Source organism: Lygodium microphyllum, chromosome 24, assembly GCF_053477565.2.
Source record: "Lygodium microphyllum isolate KBCC chromosome 24, Lygodium_microphyllum_v1.1.10, whole genome shotgun sequence".
Classification (NCBI taxonomy): domain Eukaryota; kingdom Viridiplantae; phylum Streptophyta; class Polypodiopsida; order Schizaeales; family Lygodiaceae; genus Lygodium; species Lygodium microphyllum.
The window spans coordinates 37,002,501-37,022,285 of record NC_141158.1 but is presented as its reverse complement, the minus strand read 5'-3'; the positions used below and the strand labels follow the sequence as shown (position 1 = coordinate 37,022,285).

The following is a 19,785-nucleotide window of genomic DNA, read 5'->3' as shown; positions in this document are numbered from 1 at the left end:
ACAATCAAATATTAAGGTTCAAAAAGTATAGTCCATCTACTAGCTTTCCTTGCACGCGAAGAACGCTTCGTTGCCATGAAGTGGGGTGTGAGGGAAGTGAAGTTGCTGTGCGCATGGTAGCTTCACTTCCCTCGCATCCCTCGCGATAAGCAGCTTCACTTCCCTCCCACCCCGGTTATTCCACGGCAGCTTCACTTCCCTCGCACCCCGCTTCGCGATAGTGAAGCGTTCTTCACGCACATGGTAGCTTCACTGCCGCGAAGCGTTCTTCACACGCACGGCAGCCTCACTTCCCTCGCGAAGCGTTCTTCGCGCGCAAGGAATGCTAGTAGATGGACTATACTTTTTGAGCCTTAATATTTGATTGTGTTTGACTCGCTTATTTGTGCCTTGCCCACGAGATCCTTGCGTAGCTGGTTTCCCCCCCTTTTTGTACCTTGAATTTGCAAACGTATCCAGGACGCTCCTTCTGCCAGATTGATTCCAATTTCCGCTATCTGTGTCATTTTTCAGCTGTATTTTCGAGCTGTCGGCGCTTGTCAGAGGCTAGGACATGACCATCGTATGCCGCGGCTACATACGAGCTCTCAGCAATGGTACGCCTACTGCTTCTGAGGTTTACCACGCTCGATGGGCGACTGCAGCACCCCGCAACAGTGCGTGGGAACCTGCTACACTCTGCAGCAGGCACAAGCAAGAGTTGGGTTACTCCTGATGACAAGGATGCACAGAGGCTCTGGACTTATCCCTAGACTTCCTGAATACACTATACCTGCGGGAAGCTACTTCAAGGTATGGTTGTTCTAGCTCCTATTTACATGCTTTGCGGGGATAGCAGTTCTCAGGCTCTTTGCTTGGCACCCTACTTCTCTGGTTTACGCTATCAAGTTTGCTTGCTAGTAGGAGTTGTGTGCCTAGGGTTTGGCATTTGGGGGATGGCCATCTTCAACTGTACTGTACTTTGGAAAGGCGCAATACTGTTTGGACCTCTCACTTGAAGCCTTGGCTCCACCAGCACGGCAACCTACAACCATCACTTGAAGCCTTAGCTGCCATACTGGTCTCCTCCTCCACTGATATTGTGCCTCACCTCTCCATACTGCATGCCATGCTGTGTACTGAGTACTCCTGTACTCACTACGTAGACAATTGCATGACCCTACAAGCATGTAATTGGCTTAAAATTTGATACTCTCCTTGTCTCGCTGCTTCAAGACATGCTCTACTGTGCGACTTGTCAATACTTGTACATCTTGATACCCCACACACCCTGCTCACTTGACACACTAAGCAGTGCATGCATCAGTCTACTACTGCTGCAATTATATCCAGGATCTTCAGGTTGCTCATCCCTGGATATGGTAAACCACCTTCTGATACTTTATATCCTTTTGGGGCTTAAGGAGTACATGCATATGGAAGGGGATGACAATTGGGTTGTGCCCCTGACACCTGCAATACACATCAGTTGGAATGTCCTAACCTTCCTCTTTCACATGGATGCAGGTAATAAGCGAAACCCCTCTGTCTCAACTCTTTTGGATCATGTTCCTTCAGCACCAATACTGGCTGGTCATGTGTACTTCATGGTTTCTTACTACTTGGCCTGCTGGTTTATACACTGTATTGCGCTACATCATATGGTAATGACATTTCTCCTAACTTGAATATATTGTAGCTTGTATGGAATCGTTTTTCTTTAGCATCAATATGTAATGTCTTTTTGCAATACACTCACTCGTGGGTATGGTGCAAAATGCAGCCATACTTCGTAATTTCTCTCCGGTATATCCTTGACAAGCATGGGTTTGGTATATTTTATCTATCAGGTATGGCTTTTTGAACACCTATCTTTGTCTCCAAGGAGTATAAATAATGAAAAAAAGATAAGTATTGGAAAAATGCTAGCTTGTTAGTAATCATCACAACTTTGTCCCCATGTGGTTCATTGCAATACTACTAAGACATCTCATCATGTTTCTAGCTTGCCTTAAGCTCATGGATTAATTTTTGAATGGGAAATAAGCTCGAACTCTTGCAACATCTCTGGTCAAACACTTAAATAGTGTTTGTAACTATTTTCTCAAGAGGATTAGCACATTATGTTTGATTGCCTAAGGCTTTGAATGGTCACTTTCTTCCATATGGCAATACATGTTGGGGTTTTATCTTTAGAGCGGAGTCGCAATAAATTTTTGCTACTTCTCCTTGTAGCCTTTTATTTTATATCATTGGCTATTGCCCCACATGCATTAAATATTGTGTGCATCAAGAATTGATATTTTGTTAATGAAAGCATACACATAGGGTAAACACAAGTTCTATCCATGATTGACTTATCGAGGGGTTTTTTACTTTACACTTATTGTGTTATATTTCTTACTAATCATACTTACATATCAATTAAGGAGTTATGCCCTTTATATCTTGAAGATTGACTAATGATAAAAGTATTACATGGTTGTTTTAGGACATACATATAAAATGTTGAAATTATGAATTTTCTTATGTTTTATATTTTATAATGTAGTTGGGTGTAAACTAATGTCTTAATCTTGGGTAATTAGCTTGGTTGCCAAGCTAAGGGATTGGCATTTGTATGGACTTTACTTGGTGGGTACCATGGGATTGTCTCTTTGTAGGGAGGTAGTTTCCTTTGTTTTCAGCTTTTGTAAGATATGGATCTTATAATTGTTGAAATAGGATTTGTGATGAGGCTAGTTCTTTTGTTGTTTCTAATGGTTTAAATCATTTTCATAAAAAGAAGTGCCTTCAAATCCTTTTGACTCATGTGTCTAAGACGCTTTCTTAACTTCATACACGAGTGTACTTAGTAATTGTAATAAACTTTTCAAGAAGTGGCTTTTGAGAAGAGACAATATAGTCTCCTTTTTTACTACCTCTAGTGACTAGTATAGATTTTTTTTGTAACTTTTACATTTCATTATCAAAAGTAGTAATCTTTGTTGTTTAGTTGTTCAACAAAAAGTATACTCTTATTGATGCTAGATATATACATAACATTATGAAGTATTACTTTTTGATCATTTTTAAGAGCTACGTATATGGTGTTTATTTTTTCAATATCACATGTATGATTGTTGCTAAGGTAGACTTTTTAAGTTATATAAGAAAAAAACACTCTAAAGATAGAGCTACATGAAATAAATCATTGTTTTTAATAATTCACAATCGTAACAAATCATTATAAGTTGATAATAATGTATACATGGCATTTATTTTAGTGATATACATGTTTTTCATTGTCATAGCATGTGGATTTGAAAATGCAACCAATAGATCAATATTTTTATCCTCTATTATTTTCTCAATAATACTATTAGATATTATATTTGCTTTTTGTGTCTTTTTAGAAGTAGAGTTGCTAATTTTTTTCTTTTGTTTTTTGTATTAATTTACTTTTTGCGTTTTTGTTTTTTTCTAAAATATTAACAATTAAACTTTTTATGCTCTTTGCAACCACATTGATAACGAGTGAAATCTTGTTATTTTTTTTGTTTTTGTTATGATTTTTATTTTTATTTGTAATATTTTTTTAAGTTTTTTAAATTACATTATAGATTAATCCATAGTTTTTTCACTTACCTTGTATCTAATCTTTTCATTGAGAATATAACCCTGTATACCATCAAATGTTAAGCTAGGGTTATTGCTCAATAACATAACTAGTGTTTTTTATAAATTAGGTAATGTCATGAACAAGTAGATAGTCCTCAATTTAGGATCAAAAGCTAGGGAGTTTGCATTCTCTAATTGACTCAAAGTAATAGTGAAAGCACTCAAATACTTTGAGATAGGCTTAGACTCATCAAGCTTTAAGTTGATCAACTTTTGTGTGAGATTTACTTGATTGATAAGAGTTGTATTCTCACAAATAGCCTTGAGTTTTTTCCAAACTGTATAATCAATATCAAGTTTCTTTATATAAGTTAAGTTATCATTTGTGATTGTTATTTTAATAAGTAATGGTCATTTTATTTATTTTAGACCAATTTTCATTTGACAAAGCAAGAGGCTTATGTTTTATTAAAGTTTCATCATAATTAAAAAATATATATATCTTGCATGTAATCCTTACAAAAGATCAAAACCATTATCATTAAATTTACAAATCTCAAAGAGATTCTGTCTCAGATGTAGATGCATTGCCATTCATATTTAACAATTAAAAATTTTAATAAAGTGTTGAATGCTCTTAGTTAATAGCTAGGTTGTTAAATGTAGCAGTAAGTATATATGCTTGTATTTTTAAGGTATTTAAGAAGTAAATATTTTAACGTAATTTTAGTCTTAAATATTGAATATAGCATATACATGAATGATATTTGATACATTTGTATAAATGATAGCGTTTACTTTAGTAATACATTATTATACTGTCGAAATGTAAAAATCTAAGTTTTGTATATATCATTGTCTCACTATATAATGGGTATTTAGCAATATAGTATATACATGAATGATATCGGATACATTTGTATAAATGATAACTTTCACTTTAGTAACACATCATCATAATGCTCAAATGTAAAAATCCAAGGTTTTTATATATCACGGTCTCACTATATAATGGGTATTTAGCAATATATATAACAAGAGAAGTTGTCTTTTTATAACAGTTGAAATATCTCAAGTTTAAAGTTCTCCAACTCAATAATAAAATTTGTTGTAATCTCCCTTTCAAAGCTCAAGTCGGCCCAAATTGTATTATCAATGTGAAAAGCCTTTTAATTTTTATTGTAAATCTATTTCAATTGCATCAATATAAGCTTTCTAGTATCAAATGTGGGTAAATATTATAAAAAATTGACTAATTTTTTATAAGGTCCAAACTTTGGGATCCACTAGTATACATTTCAAAGAGAATGGCTTAGTTGAGCAAAACTTCACTTTTATGGGAAAAATTGTAAAATTTTTAAGACTTGTGCATTCAATCTTTGTAATTTATGGGTCAAGGGTTACTAGAATATGTGTGTGGTACTAAGTTCGAAAAAAGCCTTAAATTTCTAAAAGCAAGTTTGCATAGATTTATGCTTTATGCATGCATGCGAGAATACTCCATAGAGAAGGAAGTGATACTAAAAATTTTGATTAAAAAAAGTTGATATGCTCGTTTTTTGCTTGGTCTCATTGCTCATCTGATGTCGTGTGTTGGCCTTTGATTCAGTTATGTGTGCCATGCAAAGCTTATTTGTTACCACGCAGATATTGTGTGAAAAACTTTAGTGTGCATTGTCATTCGACTTTCTTATGATGATAACTTTTAGAATATGATGATATGTAGAAAGAAGTAAGTGGCCTTTAATCATTTTTGGAAGATTTTATGCGAAAAGAAATGGCAAATTTACATGTTGCATGATTATAATTTACAAGTAACCAACAATACTTCAAATTGGAAGAAAAAATGATTTGAGAGAATTTTGATTAGGTATGCTTATATTTATTCTCCTTTTGGAGCCAATTGAAGCATCGGATTAGCGGTCTGGGTAGCAATGAAGAAGCTATTGATTGTTGCACGTTTTTTGTCTAGAACGGATTTGTTTTCTCAAGATGTAGAAATAAATCGACAAGTTTCACCTCTATGAGTATTTGTTTACATCTATTTTTCGGACCCTTTCTCTTTCATTAATTACTCTTTCGAATTCTCGCTCACCCTTTTGTCTCTTATCCTTGTGGTAGACTTTTGATTCCAAATGCTTTGATAGTGTGTTGGGTAAACCCAGTCTTGTAGCTCGTTTGGTGTTAGTCCCTTTAATTAATTGTTGGTCTGTTGGTTGTGTACTGTCATAGTTTGGTCACATATTGGTCCATTGCTTGTTGTGATGACTTGGAGTCTATGGTTCTCACTTGTAGTCTATAATTATTACCTCTACTTGTCACTTGCGACTACTATTTACACCTGTCCTTCCTTTGTGACTATTGCTTGTAGCAAATGCTATTGTAGCTATTTGTCTATTGGTTGCTTGGATTGTCATACTTTGATATCTATTTGTTGAGTATAAGTACAATCAAAGAGAGCACATAGGTTGATTTAGGTACAATAGGAGTTTAGTGAATAGTGAGAGAGAGTGAGAATTGATAGATCAGTGTGTACTAATGTGGTAAACTCAAAGAATAAAAGAATATATATATACTTAGGATATGGTATACTTACACTTGTAAGGGTAAGTTCACATGTGTAAAGTGATATATACATAGGAGAGTGTAAGGGGTCTTAACACCCAATAGTTAGTATAGGTAATAGTTTGATTACTCTTAATTACAATGATGTGAAAAGGCTTTGGACTTATTCTTAGATTGAACGAAGATATTGAATACATGTTTATCATTTATACCTAATGAAAACTATTTCGAGGTATGGTTATTTTAGCTTTTGTTTATAGGCATTTTGAGGATAGTAGTCTTAAGCTCTTGTAGTTCACACTATGAAGTTTACTTGCTAATAGTTCTATGTCTATAATTTGGCTCAATTGAAAGTTTTTTATTGGAGTAGCTTGATATTGTGAAGCAGATAGGGCTTTTCTCTCTTAAGAGAACTTAGTCTCATGACATACGTTAGTTTTTTTTTCTTACTTTGCTATCCATTTAGTTGATATGTACTCCAATATTTTTTAAGTGATAAATATACTAACTTTTTAAAGAGAGAGAGAGAGAGAGAGAGAGAGAGAGAGAGAGAGAGAGAGAGAGAGAGAGAGAGAGAGAGAGAGAGAGAGAGAGAGAGAGAGAGAGAGAGAGAGAGAGAGAGAATAGTTATATTAAAGTTTGAAAAAGGTTAAATAGGTTTGTGAGACCAAAATGTAATGTTTTTTCATATTCCAAAATAGTCGACATCTAATGCCATGACTATCTAAATAAAAAATATCTCATGGGTCTATTTAGCATAGAGTGATTAAAGTGGTGAGGTAGGGTTTCTTGATGATGATTTAGGATGCTTTGTATTTGTAAATAATATTTTTTAGGAGGGTGTGGAGTAGTTGGATGTGGATGATGTGTTTTCATGTCAATGGTTGTGCCTAGGTTGGTTTTACATGGTGGGTATTAGTGGGATTGATGAGAACTTTGTCGTGGAGGGAATAGTTGACGTATCCATGTTTCCTTGGATAGTCAATAGTGTTATTAGGAGATATGTGTAGAAGATGCCCTTAATAAAAGTTATCTTTTTTTCCAGATTCTTAGTAGGTGTCACTTGTGCCTTGGCTATGTATATCTAAATAATGTCCATTATGATGTGGTTTAGCTTCTCTTAGTTGAGCTCCAAGTGGGGGCAATCCAAGTTGTATTGTAGTGGTGAGAGATGATTCATGTGTAATCCATGTAGTTGTAATTATGTCTTTATTCGAGTATTTAAGTACTTGTATCCCCTTGTAATGCTAGTTGTCTAGATGACTCTAGTATGAGTCAAGAGTCTCTATGTCTCAACAAGGTCTAGAGCTTATATAAGAAAGCCACTATTTGAAACATCTTTGTTATTTTGGATGGTGTCTTCCATCTCAAATTTGATCATCTCAGTCGGTACTTTGAATCATTCATAAAATCATTAGTAAGAAGGATCTTTTCATTTACTTTTATTCCTCGTATATCTCCTTTCCCTTGGATAGTAGTTGATCTTGCATCTCTCCTCGTGTCGTAGATACTCGATGCCCATGTGGGTTTTCTATATAAAAGTGTTGGTGTAAGAAAAGTATCAAAGAGCTAGAATTTCATTACAATTTTGTGCGTGTATAGTGTCTTTATCAATCTCAAAGATGTATAATTTGTTGAAATATGAATGAGCAGGAGAAAGTGTGCACAAGAGGGGGAGAGCTCTCAAGTATAAGAAATATATTTCTTAATGAGTTCACAAGTATAACTCGTACACTCTCCTCTACATTGAGAGTGACATCTAGGCTATTTAAATAGCCTTTGGTTGGTTAGGGTTTGGGTTTTTCCTTGCCCTCCAGTTTATTCATACCAACTATCCTTAACCACCCTTGCATACATAGGGTTCACATGTTTATCTCTCAACACCTCTCCGCAATGTTAGAGTGGCATTGGACTATAAGACATGTTAGTGCCCTTCCTCAAACAAAATAGGATATCTTTATAAATTATGTTATAAGAGTATTTATTAGTAGAGGATTTATAGGTTTAGAAAAGTTGATCATCTGGTGTTTTGGAGACAAAGTTATTCTCCAATTCTTTTGGTAGTTTAGGGATGGTAGGGCATTTATTGGTAACACGTTTTGTCTTTTTACATTTATTATACTTGATTTTTTTAATATAAATTTTCAATAATTATTGACAAGATGTTCCTTCTTATTGCAAAAGGAGCATTTAGTGAAGACAATATGAATCAATAGTTGCTCATGAGATGGTAAAGTAGATCCTTGATTGGTGTTGCTTTCTTTCTGATTTCTTTTCTTCTCATCTAAATAATATTGCATGGTGCTTTTTAAGAGGTTGGATTTGGGATATTTGCAAGAGTTGTTACAAGGATTGGGTATACCTTTTTTGTAAATTTTTAGGGAATTTTAGTGACATCTTTATTATAAATTGGGGTTTGTACTAAGGATAGCTTTGCCATGAGCCCATGTGAGAGATGAACTTACATAGGATTTCTCATTGCTTATACTCCAGGCCAAAAAAGACGATCTTAAGGAGAATTTTTGAGTTTTTTTCTTTAGTTCTATAAAGCTTTTCAAGCTCATTCCATTTCTTCTTGGCAGTGGAGAGTTGGTCAATGTGTTGAATCAAGGATTCATCTAGATGAAGTAGGACTATGGCTTGGACTCTTTCATCATTTTCTACATTAAGTGGGCTTGATGGATCAATAACCTTGGTCTTTTTTATGAAGGGCCATTAGCTTCGTTTAATTATTTTATATTTCACTAATACTTGCCATGGATGAAAGTATTTTCCATCAAACTTATAGATTTGAGGTTTAACATTGACATAGGCCATGGCCATGATAAGGTGTTATTGATTGCTTTAGGGAATGGTAGTGTCTAGTCCTTCATACAATGGTGGGCAATGTGTGTGGAGGCACAAAATATGATTACTCCTCAAGATTGAGATTTAGTGTAAATATTTTCACATACTAATTAGAAGCATGATCATGACTATGAGATGTAGTATTAGTGCTTACAAGCATTCATCTCATAGTATATGTCTACAAGTCAGGTTTTCTTACAAGCTTAATAGTGTTTACCAGGTGTCTTTGAACTTGAGATGGAGTTTTCAAAATTGCAAGAGACTCCACAAGACTTAAGTGAATGCTTAGAATCACTATTAGTATCAACCAGGGTGATTAATGTTAAAAGAAGAAATCTTGAAGGTTTTTGTTTATGATTGCTAGACAACACACAATTAGGGTTTTGCTTTGTGTGAGTAGTAGGAAAGAAGTTATACCAAACCATTTTAGGGTAGGATAGTCTACTTGGGGGGCAACAAATACCCTATGATAGTTGTCTTGATTGTGTTTTTTTTAGCTTGCAACAACTAACCAAACTCCACACTATCCAGATTAGTTTGTTTTTGGAAAACACACAATGTTGCCTTCTTGGTTGCTTAATGTCAATGTTTGATGTGATATCTTGAAGTGCCTTGAGTAGAAAACAACTCTTGAGAAGAAAACTAGGTAAGATATGCTCTCTTTTGTTCTTCCTAGGTGCTCCAAATAGTTATGGAGGTGAAGAGGTATAGCGAGAAAATTACATGCTCATGTATACTTAGTTGAAAGTGGAGTTGAAGGAAGCTTGTTGGATCAAAGATGGCTTTGATATCATATTGAAATATCAGGGTGAGAGTAGGAGAAAGTGTACACAAGAGAGAGAGAGAGAGAGAGAGAGAGAGAGAGAGAGAGAGAGCTTAAGTACAAGATCTTTCTTAATGAGTTATTTATAAGTATAATTGGCAGACTCTTCTATATATTGAGAGTGATCTCTAGGCTATTTAAATAGCCTTTGGATGGCTAGGGTTAGGGTTTTCCCTTGCTCTCCAATTCATTCACACTTAGCTATTCTTATTCACCCTTGTATACATAGGATTCACATGGTTATCTCTCAACATAATCTCATGTCAATCTATCCTTTGTCACTTGCTTCAAAGAGAATATTATATTTAGAAATTCTTCACTTGCGTTTTGTGATTTGTGTTTAGGGATTCATAGTCAACAACCCCAAAAAGAGATTGGGCACTCATAGTGGCGCATAATCCTAGACAGTCGGTGCTCTTTCCCCAGGATCCACCCTAGATAGGTCTCTTGCCTATTCATAGATTGTCTTTGTCACTCATTCTTCATGGTTGATATATTCAATCTCTCATCTCTTCTCTTCAATCTCCATTGTCCTTACATCTCTTCAGGATGACATTGCGATTCCTGGTTGGTGGTTGTCTTCATTATTTTTCTTATACTACGGTACACTTATTTCCTTGTATTACATTCACTTTATGATTTAGATCTTTATCATTTCATTCATCAGAGTTTCTTTTCTTTTCTCTTCTCTTCTCAATGTTTTTTGAGTTCACTTTGTATTCCTCCTTGTAAACCATACTGTCTCATTGATATGTTGTCTTTTTATATCTTGACCTTGAAAATATATCTCTAGATGAATGTCTCCTTTCCCTCCTTTTTTTTCCTAAAAGGACTAGCTCTCTTCTCTCTGAGACCATTAATGTAGTTTGATATGGTAGAGGCTTGATCTCCATATAGGGTTCATATATAGAAGTGTTGTTGTGAGCAAAGTATTAAAGAGCTAGAATTTCATTCAAGGCTCTTGAAATTGCAAACGTGTACATTGGCCCTCCATTGATTTCAAAGCAGTATAATCTCGTGTCAATCTATTCTTTGTTATTTTTTTCAAAGAGAATCTTAATCTTGAAAATATATATCTAGATTAATGTTTTTTTTTCCTCCTTTTTCTTTCTAAACAGGCTAACTCTCTCCTTATCGAGACCATTGATGTAGTTTGATAACATATCAATATAAAGACCTCGAGTAGAGTAGATGAGATTGACATCTATGTTTTATGCCAATGGTATTGGTGATTTTCTTTGACCATTCTCTTGGTGCACATTTTTGTTTTGTAATAGATATGTATAATGCTAGTATCTCCTATCTCATCTCCATTGGGATCTTCAATCTTTGCTTAAGTCTAGTATATGATACTACTGTTGAGATATCGAGCTCCACTCGTGATACGGCAGGGTGACCGTTGAGTATTTATGTCACCGACTTGTCAATTGCAGACGCGGTTGGTACACTGTCGATGAATAATAGCTACATGATAGCTATTCTTATCTACTCTAGTTCGTGGCTCAGTTAGTATGCCACCTTAGTTACTTGAGTTTGGTTTGAGACCCATATATAGGGTTCTTCTATTTCTTTGTACTTGAGTTTTTTTTGGCTTACACAACTAAGAAGAGGAAAACTGTTTTCAGTCTCCATCCTTGTGTGTATTCCCTCATTGTGCAAGCAAGAAAGCTACAAGTGAGATTCCTTCCTTCTCTCCCACAATCTTGACATGGTATTAGAGCCTTGTTTGTGGTAAGGAGCTCAAGAAAGCAAGCCAAGCTCGCGGTGTTCTGGTAAGAGGAGCAGTGTTGCTTTCATTTTCTGTTTTGGAAGCAGATCTCTGCAGGTAGCACAGTCGGAAAGTGCAGGAGTGCATTGTCTCAGGTTGAGATGCTCTTCGTGGTGAAGCAAGAATGCAGTATATGTTGCGGGAAAGGACTTTAGCCCTTGGCGACTCTGTTTTTTTGATTTGAGGCCATTTTGGGGCCTGTTTTAGAGACGAAAGTTTTCTGCACGCACTCAGGAAAAAGCCCTGTTTTATGCTGTGCGACCACTGTTCTACAAGTCGGTGAAAAGTTACTACAGAAATTGCATCGTATGCTTGTGTACAGAGACATAAGGAGTTTCAAAATCATCCTTGGTTCCTGTTTATGTAAAATCGCCACAAGGAAGTGACTCTGTGGTCAAATACCACTTTCGCCAGTTTTGTAGATTTGTCCTTGTGAGGGTGAAGCTGTGTTTTTTGTAGTGACAGAATTTTTTGCAGTATTCTGTAAAGGCGTCTGATTCTCTTTCACAGATTGTTACTGAAAAGCTTGACAAGAACAACTTCTAGGCATGGAAGTTTAGAATGACGAATTTTCTTATGGGAAAATGATATTGGAAATTTGCTGCAGGAAATGAAGAAGAACCAGTTCGTTCTGATGTTCCCAATCAACAGCAAATGCAGGCATTTAAAGCATGGCATGAGAGAGCCAAGAAAGTTATGTACTGGTTGTCTATCAGCATTTCAGACTCTATGATTGTGCATATTCAAGATGCAAGTACGCCAAAGGAGGCATGGGATACTTTGTCAAAAATGTATAGCACAAATATGCAAGCCAAGAAAATGCAGCTCAAGCAAGAGTTGCATAATGTGCAGAGAGAAAATATGAGCATCAATGACTACCACATGAAGGTGAAGAAGATTGCAGACGCACTTGCTTCCATTGGGTCACCAGTGGAAGATGATGATTTAGTTTCTGTGACCTTGAATGGTCTAGGAAAGGATTATGCACAGTTTCGGACACCCATTTCAGTTCGTGAAAGATTTCCTGACTTTGAGGAGTTGATTGCTCTTCTAATTTTTGAGGAGCAGAGAAATGGTGGTGCATCTTCTTCAGGAGGAACTTCAAAAGAAGCTGTCTTCTACTCAAATGCTGGAAGAGGTAGAGGCAGAGGTAGAGGAGGCCGATTTGGAGGCCGTGGTAGAAATCAGAATATGCAGCAAACTCAAGAAAACCAGTCCTATGGAGGAGGACGTGGTAACTTTAGAGGCAGGGGGAGCCAAAGAGGTCGTGGTGGATGGCAAAGAGGCCAAAATGCAAACAGTAATGTTGAATGCTACTACTGTGGTAAAATGGGTCATATGGCTAAAGACTACTATAAAAAGCAAAATGATATCATGAATGGAAAACTGCAACAAGGAAATTATGCATCTTCTAGTAGACAGGGTGATGACAGAAATGAGCACTTGTTTATAGTGCAGCACATGAACAATTCTGTGATAAGTGCAGAAGAAATCAATGATATATGGTATATTGACTCAGGTGCATCAAACCACATGACATGTCATGCAGAATGGATGGAGGATGCAAGAAAAATGAAAAAAAATCAGGATTTGTGGAGATTGGTGATGATACTGCACATCCTATTGTGCAGATTGGAAAAATTCATTTGTCTATGCAGGATGGGAAAAAAAATACCTGTCCGATGTATTTCATATTTCCAATATCACCAAGAATTTGGTTTCTGTTGGTCAAATGGTTGAGCAGGGCTTGCAAGTTAGATTTAATCCTCATGGATGCTTTGTTGAGGATATGAAAAATAAAGGTCAATTGATAGCAAAAGGAAAGAAGAAGGGCAGAATGTTTACATTGGATGTAGATATGTCTGAATTGAGTGCAGCAATGTTTGCACATGGGACCGGTGTAGTTGCAGATATTGATATCTGACATAAACGCATTGGTCATGTTAATGTACAGCGACTTAAGTCAATGTAGGCCAAAAATATTGTTGCAGGTTTGCCTAAATTCAAGGTTGCAGAAATGCATAAGGTATATGAAGCCTGTCAGTTTGGAAAACAGGCAAGGAAACCATTTCCTAAACATGTTCAAGAGAGTGAGAAGCCATTGAAATTAATCCACTTTGATGTGTGGATTACTAAAGCTGTATCTCTTGGAGGCTGTCATTATTTTGTCACTTTTATTGATGACTATAGCAGAAAAGTTTGGATGTATTTTATGAAAAAAAAATGTGAAGTTTTTGGGCATTTCAAAACCCTTAAAGCTATGGTTGAAAAAGAAACAAGCCTGCAAATAAAATGCCTAAGGTCAGATGGAGGAGGAGAGTACCTCTCAAATGAGTTTGCAAGATTCTTGCAGGAGCATGGCATAAAGCAGCAATATTCATGCAGTCATATCCCACAACAAAATGGAATTGCAGAAAGGAAAAACATGCATATTGGAGAGATATCTCGTGCCATGCTCAATGAAAAAGATCTACCAGATTTTTATTGGGCTGAGGCAGTTACTACAGCAGTCTACATAATGAACATGACTCCGACTGCAGCAATACATGGAATGACTCCAGAGGAGAGATATACTGGTAGGAAACCAGATATTTCTCATTTGAAAATTTTTGGTTGCATTGCATATGTACATGTGCCAAATGAGTTGGTGGAGATCCAAGTTGGATTCAAAAGCTGAGAAGTGCATCTTTATTGGTTACTCTCTGCAGCAAAAATGATATAGATGTTATAACTCTTCTACTCGTAAGTTTACAGTGAGCAGAGATATTGTTTTTGATGAGATGAGTAGCTGGTATAAACCAGTAAATGTGATTGATGATGTAGATGTACAAAATGTTAGTGCTGCACAAAATTCACAGCAGCAGTCACAAAATATTAGTGGACCTGGAGCGTCCTCTAGCCGTGGTTCACATTCTTCGCCATGGACAGGCAGATTGAGATCAGGAGAATCTTCTCAAAGCAATGCAGATACTGGTATGCAGGTATCACGAAAAGGAAAAGAGAAGGTTGATTTGCCCATGTTTGATGTGAATGCAGGTCACTCTTATGTGGATGGTGAATCCAATGGCTCAGAACAGAGCATTGATGATGAGTTGGGTATTCCTTCTATTGTTACACCTGGAGTAAGGAAGACAGGGGATGTTTTGAGAGCACCTGGGAGTAAACCTACTTTATGCAGGTCTACGAGAGCTAGGTATCCTGTGGATAGGCTGAAATATGATGGATTTACAGCCATTCACTATGCATATATGATTAAAGTGATACAGGAACCAGAACCCACTTCTTTTGAGGAAGCCATGGGAAAAGTAAAATGGGAGAAAGCCATGGATGAAGAAATGGATGCCTTGGAAGCAAATGCTACATGGGAATTGGTACCTTTGCTTAAAGGTAAAAATGCAATTGGCTGTAAGTGGGTTTATAAGGTGAAGCACAATGCAGATGGTTCTGTGAACAGATACAAGGCAAGGTTAGTAGTCAAGGGGTATGCACAAACATATGACATTGACTATGAAGAAACTTTCAGTTCGGTTGCAAGGATGGCAACCGTAAGATTAGTCATTGTTATGGTTGCATCAAAGGGATGGTCTTTACATCAGATGGATGTAAAGAATGCCTTCTTGCATGGTGATTTGCAAGAAGAGGTCTATATGGAGCAGCCACCAGGTTATGTGCATGCTGTTCATCGTGAGTTTGTTTTCAGGTTGAAGAAAGCCTTGTATGACTTGAAGCAAGCACCTAGAGCATGGTCTTACAAGATAGGACAGTATCTTGTCACTATTGGCTTTCAGATTTCCAAGGCAGATTTCTCACTTTATGTGAAAAAAATAGAGAAAGGTATCATGCTACTTGTCATTTATGTTGATGATTTGATTATGACAGGTGACAGTGATAAAGATATCCTTCATGTGAAAATGCTATTGAAGCAGAAGTTTGAGATGAAGGATTTGGGAGAGCTGCGTTATTTCTTGGGCATTGAGGTGATTAGATCACCAAGTGGAATACAGCTCTTGGAGAGGCAGTATGGATTGGACATGCTGTCCAAATATGGGATGACAGGCTATAAGCCTATTTCAGTTTCTTTGGAGCAGAATGTGAAGCTGAGCGTAGATGTAGGTGAGCTTCTCGAAGACCCTACTATGTACAGACGCATAGTAGGAAGTTTGATTTATATGACTATTACCAGGCCAGATTTGAGCTATGCTGTTGGATTGGTAAGTTAGTTTATGCAGGCTCCAAGGAAACCACATTTGGATGCGGCTAGACGCATACTCAGGTATGTGAAGTCCACATTGCAGTATGGACTATTTTATGAGACTGGGGTTCAGATACAGCTGCATGGATACATTGATGCTGATTGGGTTGGTAGTATTTCTGATAGACGATCTACCAGTGGATATGTGTTTTCTTTTGGGAGTGCTGCAGTCACTTGGAGCAGTAAGAAACAGCCTACAGTTGCCTTGTCGAGCACAGAGGCCGAGTACAGGGGTGCAGCAATGGCTGCATGTGAGGTAGCTTGGTTGCATAAGCTACTTTATGATATGCATCAGCTTACAGATGGGCCGGTTGTCATTTATTGTGACAACATGAGCAGTATACACTTGGCAAATAACCCAGTCAATCATGCTAGAACAAAGCACATTGAGGTGCATTATCACTATGTGCGTGAGAGGGTTTTACTAGGTCTTATTGATCTAGTTTATGTCAGCACAGAGGATCAGGTAGCTGACATATTCACGAAGGCATTGGGCACAGAGAAGCTGCGCAAGTTCCAAGACCTGCTTGGTGTGCAGGAATTGGGATTGAGCTCGAGGGGGAGTGTTGAGATATCGAGCTCCACTCGTGATACGCCAGGGTGACCGTTGAGTATTTATGTCACCGACTTGTCAGTTGCAGACGCGGTTGATACACCGTCGATGAATAATAGCTACATGATAGCTATCCTTATCTACTCTAGTTCGTGGCTCAGTTAGTATGCCACCTTAGTTACTTGAGTTTGGTTTGAGACCCATATATAGGGTTCTTCTATTTCTTTGTACTTGAGTTTTTTTTGGCTTACACAACTAAGAAGAGGAAAACTGTTTTCAGCCTCCACCCTTGTGTGTATTCCCTCATTGTGCAAGCAAGAAAGCTACAAGTGAGACTCCTTCCTTCTCTTCCACAATCTTGACAACTACATCAAAGGCCTTACAAAAATTCACAAAGTAGCAATATACTTGACTTTTCTTGTGCCTCGCTTTACTTGATAGCTCGGAGTATGAGGATATGATCAAGAGTGAGTAGTTCCTTCTAAACCTTATTTTTGCATATGCTTTATGTTTGCGCTATTCTATCCATGCGCTATTATCAATCCATAAAGCTTGGCTAGCTTGTACCTAATCGTGATTGTCTCATAGTTTATAAGGACCATGGGATCTCCAAGTCATAAGATTGATACTATAGCATTAGTTGGCCAACTAGTAGAGAAGCCTTCACACATATGGCCTCGTTGAATAGGTAGACTAGTAGGGATGCTAGAATATCTCTAGTATGTGATAAGTTCTTTGCTACTAATCCATCATGGTCCTAAGCTCTAGTCATTTTGGAGTCTTTCGATGGTATTGTGAACCCTCATTGTGTTGAAGAAGATAGATGAAATGGATTTATCCTCTAGTGGTTGGGTTAATGGGGTTTGTCCATGTACCTGGTATAATGAGGTAGTAAATGTATGCTATCTGTTTGGGGATGCGATGGGCTCAGGGCGCTTAAAATGCACTTTCATCCCAATAATAGTTGAATAAAAGTCGTGCTTAAATTTAAATGAAAATATTCTTTTTTTGGTTACATTAGGTGGCTTTTCTCTTTGTATCTCAGTTATATTTTTAAACCTCTTTTATCTCTCTCTCTCTCTCTCTCTCTATTCATTTTAATTTTTTTTTTGCAAGCTTTCTTATATTTGTGGTTTATTTTTTAACTCTTCATTACATATAGGCTCTTATATTGTTTAATATTTTTTTCCTTTATAACACACTTTTCTTTTGTTTTTTTCCTTAGTTTTTAAATTTTTCTTTTATTTATTTATTCTCATTATTCTTTTTGTCTCTTGTTACTTTTAATTTTGTGGCTCGTTTTATCTTTTATCTCTTCTTGAAAAATTCATTTTTTAGGTAAGTAGTTATCTTTGACTATTAAGATCAACTTTGACTATCAAGATTTGACTAATCGATTGAATCAAATTTACTTTAATTTTGAAGTGGCATCCATATAGTCATATTTTTTAGATTTGATCAAAATTGTTACTTTAGCTAAGAAATAATCATCTAGTGATTTAGTGTCATGTTTGGATATGAGCTATTGTATAAAAATGAGCTTGAATTCAATGCTTTATAAGACTTGTACTTTCATTCTAAAGCTCTAACGCAATTGAAGTTTAAGCTAGTTAAGTAATCTTTCATGGAGATGGCAGATAAGCTAGTACAATAAGAATATTAATTTGTGGCTATATTCTAAAAATACATTGATGTGTAGGTACATATTAACATTTAAATTTAGACTTAAATATGTGGGAAGCTTTTAGAAAGACCATTACCATGAGTTAAGAAAGAATATATCTACTTGTATAATCTAGTAGTCATAAGAAGTTTCATTAAGTCTATGATTAAAGCTAAAATGAAAAAGCTGGAGTTTTTCTTATTTCTCTTGTTATAGATTGATTATTGTGAGATAAACATAGAGAAAGTCGAAGATCAACAGAAGACATATGCTTATACTAAGAGGTTAAATAAATCTTAAAGAAGAAGATTATTTACTTTTTAAGTTGAAACCCAATCAATAGTCACTATTTTAGGAAAGTATTAAGATAAACAACAATGGTCATATCTCGTCAAAGATTGATATTTCTCTCTTTTATTTTGTTTTTCTTTTGTCTTTGGTTGTGCTCGTATTTCCTTTTAACTTTACTTTGATTACACAACCTAATGTCTTTGTTCTTGCTCATTCTTACTCATCTCTTTGGTTGTCATTGATCATAGTTTGTCATTGTATACTGCTAGTTGTTGATTGTTGCGTATTCTTTGCTTTTTGTTTAATTTTCATTGCTACACATATATACTTAGTTTAGAGAGAGAGAGAGAGAGAGAGAGAGAGAGAGAGAGAGAGAGAGAGAGAGAGAGAGAGAGAGAGAGAGAGAGAGAGAGAGAGAGAGAGAGAGAGAGAATAGTTATATGGATTAAAACAATTAAAAATCAAGTCAATGTTTTAAAACATGACATTGTAACATCAAATATAAAATTGAGAGAGATTTTAAAATATATCATTATAATGAGTAAAATTAAAATTTAGATGATATTAACGAAATATAAATGTGAGAGAATGATGATTTTGAAATTATACAGATTGAGTCAGAGAATACGTCATAATGATAATTTTAAACAAATAATACAATATAAAATATTTTTTGGATGTGATGGAGTTTAGTGAAAGAAAAAAAAAAGAGTTAAAATCTTACAAATAGGAGGTTGCAAGCGATAATAGTAAGAAGAGGTATCATATCGACAAGTATGAAAATGCGGACTATCTCTCTGTGTGCATGCTTGTGAAGTGTATAATATGCGTATATGTGTATGTGTATGCTTATCTCATCTCGCTTCTTCCGTATTTATATCTAAGCAAACAAACTTGTGTTTCTTCCTTTTCTTCTCTTTGCTCGCTATACAACTTCGTCATTTCAATTTCAAATAGAGTTAATATAGCATATAACTTATCTTTTAGTTTTTATTTTTTCTCCTTAATAAACGCGTTTTAGTGGCCTTTTGGTGAATCAATGCATTTTTTGTCATTAATGATATTCACCAAAAGACTACTAAAAGGTATTCATGAAGAAAAAAAGAGAGTAAAAAATGAGTGAATGCTATATTAAATTAATTTATGTCGTAAACTAAATTAATGACGTTGCATGGAAGGCAAAGAGAGAAAGTAAGCAAGATGAGGTTGGATTGTTTACATATAAATATGAAAAGTGTAAGGTGAGACGATCTCACATATACATACACACACAAATGTATATACACTATACTATACAAATACAGACACAAAGAAATGTCATGCATCTTTATGCTTGTCCATGTGATGTCTCTCTCATTACTTGCTATCATCGCTTGTAATCTTTTTTTTTGTGAAATTTTAATTTAATTTTGTTTTCTTTCACTACATCCATCACATCTAAAAA

General features: G+C 35.8%; 1 protein-coding gene across 4 annotated transcripts in view; it reads left to right on the top strand.

Moving 5' to 3' along the window:
* Nucleotides 1-412: 412 nt before the first annotated feature.
* The window catches only part of LOC148014979 (uncharacterized), a 39,319-nt gene continuing 19,946 nt past the window's right edge, over nucleotides 413-19,785 (top strand). The window contains exons 1-4 of one of the 4 annotated variants that reach the window (XR_015688356.1): nucleotides 413-792; nucleotides 1,507-1,643; nucleotides 1,763-1,829; nucleotides 5,450-10,527. Coding sequence is in view for 3 of the 4 variants with exons in the window: in XM_087665452.1 (XP_087521578.1) it covers nucleotides 1,298-1,361; nucleotides 1,507-1,643; nucleotides 1,763-1,829; nucleotides 5,450-5,499 (318 nt within the window). In the remaining variant the exon portion in view is untranslated. The other 3 variants (XM_087665452.1, XM_087665453.1, XM_087665454.1) reach the window with 3 other exon arrangements.